The sequence below is a fragment of the Phacochoerus africanus genome, chromosome 8, assembly GCF_016906955.1.
Source record: "Phacochoerus africanus isolate WHEZ1 chromosome 8, ROS_Pafr_v1, whole genome shotgun sequence".
NCBI lineage: Eukaryota > Metazoa > Chordata > Mammalia > Artiodactyla > Suidae > Phacochoerus > Phacochoerus africanus.
The window spans coordinates 72722817-72730994 of record NC_062551.1 but is presented as its reverse complement, the minus strand read 5'-3'; the positions used below and the strand labels follow the sequence as shown (position 1 = coordinate 72730994).

The following is an 8178-nucleotide window of genomic DNA, read 5'->3' as shown; positions in this document are numbered from 1 at the left end:
GTTGGGAGGAGAATTGATGCCCATGGCTGTCATTCTGGTCTGAGCCACCATCATCTCTTGCTTGAATGATCACACTGGTTTTTTTAATCTGGCCAGTTCCCAACCAGAATCCAGAGTGCTTATCTTGAAATCGAATTCACATCATGCCTCTCCTTGGCTCGGAACCTTCCAACGGCTCCCATTGAGACTGTCCCTCCACCCCTCTGGCCTCATCTCCGACACTCTCCCCCGGGGCATCTTCTGCTCTGGTCTTCTGAGCTTCGCTGTGTTCCGCGCCACACACTGAGCATGCTCCGGCCCCAGGTCTTTGATGCTCCCTTTGCCTGGAATGTTTTCCCCCAGAAGCCCTTGGTCTCCCTCCCGTGACCCTTCAGAACGTCGAGCGAATCTCAGCACAGGTGCCCACCGATGCCACGCTGCCCTTCTTCCGCCCCCTTCCCCTGCTGGCTTCCTCCATTGCCTCTGCCACCTTCTAATTTTCCACACACGCTATGATTTACCTGTTTATTTTGGGTCCCATCTGTCTCCCACACTAGAATGAAAGCTCCATGCAGGCAGGGATTTTTGTCAGTTCTGCTCCCCATGTATCCCCAGGACCTAGAACAGGGTCTGACAATAAACGTCTGTTGAATGAACAAATGAGCAGATTATTCCTGTCCCATGATGGTGTATCTCTCCAGCAGCCCCAAACACCTTGTCTGTCCGTGAGTGTCTTTTGTCTCTGGGTCTCGCTGGACAGACATCCATACCCACAATCCCTTTCCAACAAGCCCTGTGCCTTCCACTGTCCACTTCCCGTCCAGACACTCTTTGGAGGGCGGGGGCAGGGAGTACAAGGAAGGTTCAAGCTCCCTTCACTCAGATCATCCTTCGGCTTCCTGAGGTTACACACCGGGCACTCTAAGTGGTTTAGGTTATTCAAGCCCTTATTGCAGACACCCTCTCCAGCAGCATCCAGAAGGCCACCATCACTTCAGAACCACGGCCCTGCCCCATGTGACTGGTGTGAGATTGGTTTCTCAAACATGTGCAACAGTGGGAAGTTACTGGCAGTAGGAGAGAAGGGGGTAGGGGAGAAAAAACGGGAGGAGCAAAGTCTCAGGACCATGACGACACTATCTGTGTTGTGGCCTGGAGCCTTGGCTGCAGAAAGGGAACACTGAGTGCTTTGCATCAGTGTCCGATGAAATGACCCCCAGAGGGAGGGAAAGTGCTGAGGATTAAAGTTGGGTGGATGCAGGCTGGCACTTGGCCTGTTTCAGGCAGATACATGTGTGCTGGGCTCACGGGCCAGAAACGTATCTTCTTCACCCGTGGGACCGTCTACATTTTTTGATTCCTGGCTTTTCTCTTGACTCTGCATTATTGCCCGTGAACTGTGGCTACATACTGTGTCTTTATTGAATTAAAAGCTCGAGGATGTACTGTACATTCCAACCTGGCTTTAAGCATCAGGAAGAGCAAAGAGAAATGCAATCATTCAGGGAACATACGCCAAGTCCTGTGATGCTCAGAGGTGGATGACTATGTGTTCCAGCGTGAGCGTTAAAATCCAGCTGTGTTTCAGGGAAATTCTTCTTCTCCTGCTTCCACTGGACGTTTTTTTTTTTTTTTTTTGGCTTTGCCTGCAGCATGTGGAAATTCCCAGGCCAGGGATGGAACCTGCACCGCAGCAGTGACCCCAGGCCACTGCAGTGACAACACCAGATCCTTAACCCACTGCACCATGAGGGAACTCCTCCGCGGGGCTTAATTAGCAAAGTTTTCATGTCAGAAGGTGCATTACTGCCCATGGAAGCATTTTCCACCAGCGGCCCCATGCCCTGAATACTAAATCAAGAGGAATTAAAGCGAAGATGGAGACAGTCCAGGATTAAGTTACTTGTTCTTTCCCTGTTCATTAGAGGAGGTACATGGAGCAGAACTAAGTCCTGGCTTTTGATTGGTTCTCCCAGGATGAAAGAAAAAAAAAAGTAGGAGTTAAAAATGAGGCTTTAGTTTGGCACAATTAATTTCAGCACTGCCTGGTGCCCGGGTGTCTGATGGGAGAGGATGGAGTTGTTTGCCTTAAACGTCCAGGGCCCTTGGCAGCTGCCTTAGTTTCTAGGCATCTCCTGCAGGAGGCAGGTAAAGGAATAGAAATTTACACTTGACATAGCTAGAGGCCCCACTCCCTTTTGGAATCTGTGGGATTAGGTGGATACGGTTTAGTTTTCTGCTAGAAAAGAGATGCTTTGGAACCATCTCAGGGAAGGTTTTATGAAGAAACCATAGCCCAGGAGTTCCCGCTGTGGTGCGGAGGAAACAAATCCGACTAGGAACCAGGAGGTTGAGGGTTCGATCCCTGGCCTCGCTCAGGGGGTTAAGGATTTCGCTCCTTGTAGGTCGCAGATGCGGCTCAGATCCTGTGTTGCTGTGGCTGTGGTGTAAGCCAGCAGCTACAGCTCTGATTCGATCCCTAGCCTGGGAACCTCCATATGCCGTGGATGCAGCCCAAGAAAGCAAAAATAATAATAATAATAATAAAATAAAAAGGAAACCGTAGCCCAAACAAGTTAATCATCAGGCATGCCAGCTGTAAAGCATCCGCGGGTTCCAGGGCGAGGCTGCAGACCTACACCACAGCCATAGCCCAGCAACGCTGGATGTGAGCCACAGCTTGTGGCAATGCCAGATCCTTCACCCACTGAGCAAGGTCAGGGATCGAACCCGATGTATCCTCATAGACACTATGTTGGGTTCTTAACGCACTGAACCACAACGGGAACTCCACCTTCTTTTCTTGTGTGGTCTAACCCTGACCACCTGAGATCAGGTTCCCAGGCAGGACTGGCAGGAACAGAGTACCTGCTCTCTCACCTGGCTCCTGTCTCAGGGCAGAGAAATGAGGAGCCAGGCAAAACCTTGTTAACCCTCTGTGTCCAGAGAGAGCAAAACTAGTCCCAAGATTTTCTCCGATAGAGTCCCGCATGCCTGGAGTTCCTGGCGTGGTGCGGCAGAAATGAATCCGACTAGTATCCATGATTCCATCCCTGGCCTTGCTCAGTGGGTCAGGGATCCGGCATTGCTGTGAGCTTGGCGTAGGTCACAGCCTCGGCTTGGATCCCTCATTGCTGTGGCTGTGGTATAGGCCGGCAGCTGTAGCTCCAATTTGACCCCCAGCCTGGGAATTTCCATATGCCGCAGGTGCAGCCCTAAAAAGACAAAGAAAAAAAATACAACAGTGAATATCAAAGTCAGCATTTTTTAAAAGTACAAAATAATAGATCAGATGTGAGAAGAGATTTTCTAACATGCAGAAGAAAAAGAGTTTAAAAATATATAATTGGCTTCTGAGAAAATTCCTTCTTGGGCCCTAGCAAAAAAAAAAAAAGAAAAAAAAAGCATCATGCATGCCTTCCTCATGATAAATACTCAGTTTTTTGTTTTCTCTTCTGATGCTTCTTCTTCTTTTTTTTTTTTATCTCTTTGCCATTTCCTGGGCCACTCCCACGGCATATGGAGGTTCCCAGGCTAGGCGTCAAATCGGAGCTGTAGCCGCCGGCCTACATCCAGAGCCACAACAACGCAGGATCTGAGCTACGTCTGCAACCTACACCACAGGTCACAGCAATGCCGGATCCTTAATCCACTGAGCAAGGGCAGGGATCGAATCCACAACCTCATGGTTCTTAGTCGGATTCGCTAACCACTGTGCCTCGACAGGAACTCCTCCTCTGATGCTTCTGCTTGACCTTAACCTCTCCATTTCGGCAAAGCCCTGGGTGAAAGGTATAGCTGCATTTCTTTCCCATGGATGTGCTTCCTACGACCGTTTCTAATTCACTCTCAATTAAGTCGAGGCAAGTATTTATATAATTTGTAATTTTAACTGGAGACGTCCTTATGGGTGACCCAGATTTCATCGAGATTCCCAATCAAAGGGGCTGACTCATTCTTATACACAATCGTCTGTTTTATTTTCAAACACGTCTACACTGCATTGAGCACCAACACAGATGTGACCAAGAAACCCACAGTCCTGTCCCAGCAGGCGATGGGTCCAGTGTATGACTTGGGGTTGACTATGATTTTTCACAGTGAGAGAAAGAAGAGAGGATAGGAAAGACGAACAGTATTCCCAACTCCTGTTCAGGAATCTGAGTGATGAAACGGAAGGATTTTGAAGAGATTCGTAAAGCTCCTCCGAAGCCCCTTCTCTCCATCTGTGGATGGTCAGGTATGGAACCTGGGCTGGTAGACCAGCTGGACAGAATGACACGTGGGCACACTGTTTAAAATAACATCCCCACGTGACTGCAACAGGTGGGAGGAATAAGCTGTACTTTCCAACTGATAGTTAACTTTCCTGTTTTATGAACCCACACACGTCTGTAGAGCCATCAGAACCACTCTGCCACAAGAGGGACACAGCATCTGCTCTGCCTGAAAACTTTTCGTGGAGGGGAAAGAATTCAGTTGACCTAGGGGGAGAAAGGTCCTGAGTTGGAGGGGTGCCGATATAGCATTTTCAATTGTGACCCCACAGAAATATGTGGGCTATCATGAAGAGCAGGAATATCTTTGCTTTTTAAATCAAGTCTCCAAAGCCAGCTGCTTTTCAAAAATTAGTATCCCCAGATCTTTCCTCTGAGGCCAAAAGTAAATTGGCAGGTTCTGTTTCTCAGAGCCGCACACAGGGTTGGGGGAGCACTGTGGTTCTTCATTCCTGGAAGACCTGAGCTCTGGTACCTCTGGGCTTCCTGCAGCCACTTTGGCACCTGGGGCTGAGAGCTTTAGATTCCAGAACAAAGCAGCCGACCTGGAGGACTCACGTCACAGGGAAGAAAGAAAGTCGGGGTGACTTTCTTAGCTCTGGATCCCCACCATCTGAGGGGAGTGGAAGGGGCAGGCAGATGGAAACCTTTGAATTATCAAGTCACTCATGGGGCAGGCAGCAGGGCACACCTGGAGCCTGTCCGGTACCCTTGCTGCAAGAAACAGGATGGCTTCCCCCAAGTACAGATGCCCTGTGTCTGATCTAAAATAGATGCCTTTGAAATGATTTACCCAGACCAGTGAAAGGCAGTTGCTCATTACATATTATGCAAGTTTAGATTCTGTACTGGCATATCATTCAGACCGAATCAGACTTTCAAAACAGACCTAATTAGACTGGAACGTGTACATTTCAACAGACCAGAAATTGTACAATGCTTTTGCCACTTAATGACATAGCTTTTCACCCAAGGACGCCATGGGGATAAATATTTCCAAATTCCTTTGCATCGTAACAACAAGAGAGAATGGGTGGAGCAGAGACACAATCACACTTTCTAACATAGATTGAATGATAGTGAGTTACACATCAGATTATGTAGTTTTGCTGTTTTCTATGCAGTTTGTCTTTTAAGTCATCTTATGCAAAATTTCTATTAAAACAAATTTTTTTTTCCCCCCAAAAGACAAATGCTTAGAGGAACAAGTCTTATGAATATCCTTTCCTGCGGTTACTTCTGGCAAGTGGAGGGATCGCCATGGATTTTGAGGGGGGCGGGGGGCGGGGGGCAGGGGGAGGCAAGCATTTCCATGGGTCATCTTCTCCACGTGCTCAGGGCCGGGGGGAGGGGGCAGTTGAAAACTTTTTCTTCTTTACACGTGTTGGCAGGAGGGCATGATCCTTCAGCTCTTCAGGGCCTGGGAAAACCAAGAGAAAGGTGACTGTCACTTCTTTGACTGGCACTGTGACTAGACTTCCCGTGAGTCATTGTCCCTATTGTCCTATGTCTTTCAGTTCTGGATCCCGGGGCTCTTCTCTCCCTGCTCATCCTTCCTCCAGGCCTGGTCCTCACACCCAGGGTCAGACTCCCAGGCATTTCCAGATACCTACCTAAGCCTGCGCCTGAACGGTCAGTCATAGCCCTTGACCTCCAGCTGTACAGCACCTGTCCTCTCCCCACCCAGTCATATACCATTTCCCCAACAGAGATAAGAAAATGTTTTCCTCTGGCTGTGAATTCACATATTCCAAATTCTTAAGGAATTTTAATAAAAAGTATCCCTTCCCCTTATCAACAATCCATGCCAGGAGTACACTGCCATGTGTGGGCACATGCAGGGCAGGAATCAGGGGACAGACCCCCATCACCAGTAGTATTCCTCACTGGAAGGGGGCCCTGGCTCTGCCATGTAAGCTTTTCTGAAAATCACCTACCTCGGATGACTGGGAGTGGAGTGATGGGGTATTAAGTTAAAATCTGATTTGGGTTTTCTTTCAAGTTTTAGTTGGCAAATAAAGACAAGAGGTCGAATTTGGTCAGGTGTCATTGGAAGTCAACTAAAGAAGCCTCTCTGGCTCTTCCTTTTCTTGGAAACTTGTAAGGTCCAAGAAGACACCTGTTCTTCTGGGGGAACTTCAGCTGAAGTGCTTACGGAGGAGGTTGGTGGCTTCTGAACACGACCCTTATGTAGAGGCTTCTAATAGTTTCAGGCTGGAGATGCCTGCCTTCATTTACCCATCACACGAGGGCAAGGTCCCTACTTACGAGTATCTTCCCGACATTTTTCGCACAAGCACGACGATGATTCCACCAATGAATCCAATGGCTAGTAAGACCCCAACTGTGATTCCAACCAGGGTCACTGTCCCCAAGCCATCTGAATAAGAGGGAGAAAAAAAAAAACAAAAAACATGAACCCTAGGTAAACAATACACCTTCGATAAACAAAGCCCCCGGCCCACTGTCGGAAGCAAACGGTGTTCCACGCTGTCTCTTCTGTATCCAGTGGGAGTTGACTGAGAGGAGAAACTCTGGGTTATTCTAATCTCATTTTTGCGAATGGAAAGACTTCTGGGTCTCAGGATCTGTCAGGCATACCACTCCTCCGAGGTGGCTTCACTGTTAATTACTGGGTAACATTTGTGTACATAGAGCTTTTAAATTAGCCCCTATTTTCATTCTTGGTAGGAATAAGCTAAGGTATGACACCATTCTCCATAGCTGTCATTAAGTGAATAGACTCATTTGTGATTTGCTTCTTTTCAAATACAGGCTATTCCCTTTTCTCTCTTTAGGTTGGAAACTTGTTCTCTTTAGGTTTTGTATTCTGCCCCTGTTGACTACGATCCAGGAGAGAACATAATTCATCACAAAGGTTAAATTCAAATAAAACTTTCTTTAAAAAAACTCCAGTAAGAATATCTTGGTACCAAAGTCTAACCCACCTTTCGTAACTGTTTTTGATTTCTCTTCATCTCCTTTATCTATAAAGAGAGGGATGCAATGATATAGAATTATTAGGATTTAATAACTATAATTTAACAATTGGCAGAAGATGAATTTACCCTAAATGGAACGGAGCAAAACACAAGCAAAGTGGATCATTTCTGAAATAAATGGGATCAGGGGATTTTTTTAAGCAAGCTCTGACACTATCCCGTCTTCAAAACTATTATTATTGAATTTATGAGTGCTTCTTCACACCTATGTTCTTTTGTGGATGTTACTTTTTTTTCTCACCCATTTTAGAGAGCAGCGGCAAGGAAACTGACCCACAGAGATCTTAAATACATGGTCACTAATTTCTGAAGTTAGGGTAGTGAAAAAATCCAAGGTGGTTGATTCTTGGTCAATGTCAAGATCATGGAAAAGTCACCACTGTGATGAGGTCTATTTTGAAGAAATTCCACTTGGAGAGCAAAATATTTTGGAAATTGTGGTCAAGACTGACTTGTCTCATGATATCAATTCCCTTTCTTTCTCTCTTTCTTTTTTAAAGGGCTGCACCCTTGGCATATGGAAGTTCCCAGGCTAGGGGTTGAATCAGAGTTGCAGCTGCCGACCTACACCACCGCCACAGCAACACAGGATCCGAGCCGCGTCTGTGACCTACACCACAGTTCATGGCAACGCCAGATCCTTAACCCACTGAGGGAGGCCAGGGATCAAACCTGCAACCTCTTGGTTACGAGCTGGATTCATTTCCGCTGCGCCACAGTGGGAGCTCCTCAATTCCCTTTTCTTATGTAGCAACATTCAGATCTGACAGGGCACAGACATTTAATGAGAACACATCCTTTGTCTTTAGAACACGGCTATTGTAGAGGCGATCCACCTGCAGCTAAACCTAACCCAGTAGTTACCAGGTAAAGATTCTCATTTCCCTATCATGTGGGTCTAAGTCGTCTGATTATGAGTA

The 8178-nt window shown here is 47.1% G+C and overlaps 1 protein-coding gene across 3 annotated transcripts in view; it reads right to left on the bottom strand.

The window, feature by feature from the left end:
* Positions 1-3937: 3937 nt before the first annotated feature.
* PDPN (podoplanin) overlaps positions 3938-8178 on the bottom strand; it is a 30175-nt gene continuing 25934 nt past the window's right edge. The window contains exons 4-6 of one of the 3 annotated variants that reach the window (XM_047791919.1): positions 7205-7243; positions 6525-6636; positions 3938-5676 (exon numbers count right to left, since the gene is read on the bottom strand). In XM_047791919.1, coding sequence (XP_047647875.1) covers positions 5670-5676; positions 6525-6636; positions 7205-7243 — 158 coding nt within the window. In that variant the 3' untranslated portion in view covers positions 3938-5669. Of the gene's footprint in view, positions 5677-6520; positions 6637-7204; positions 7244-8178 lie in introns of those variants that run through there. The other 2 variants (XM_047791921.1, XM_047791920.1) reach the window with 2 other exon arrangements.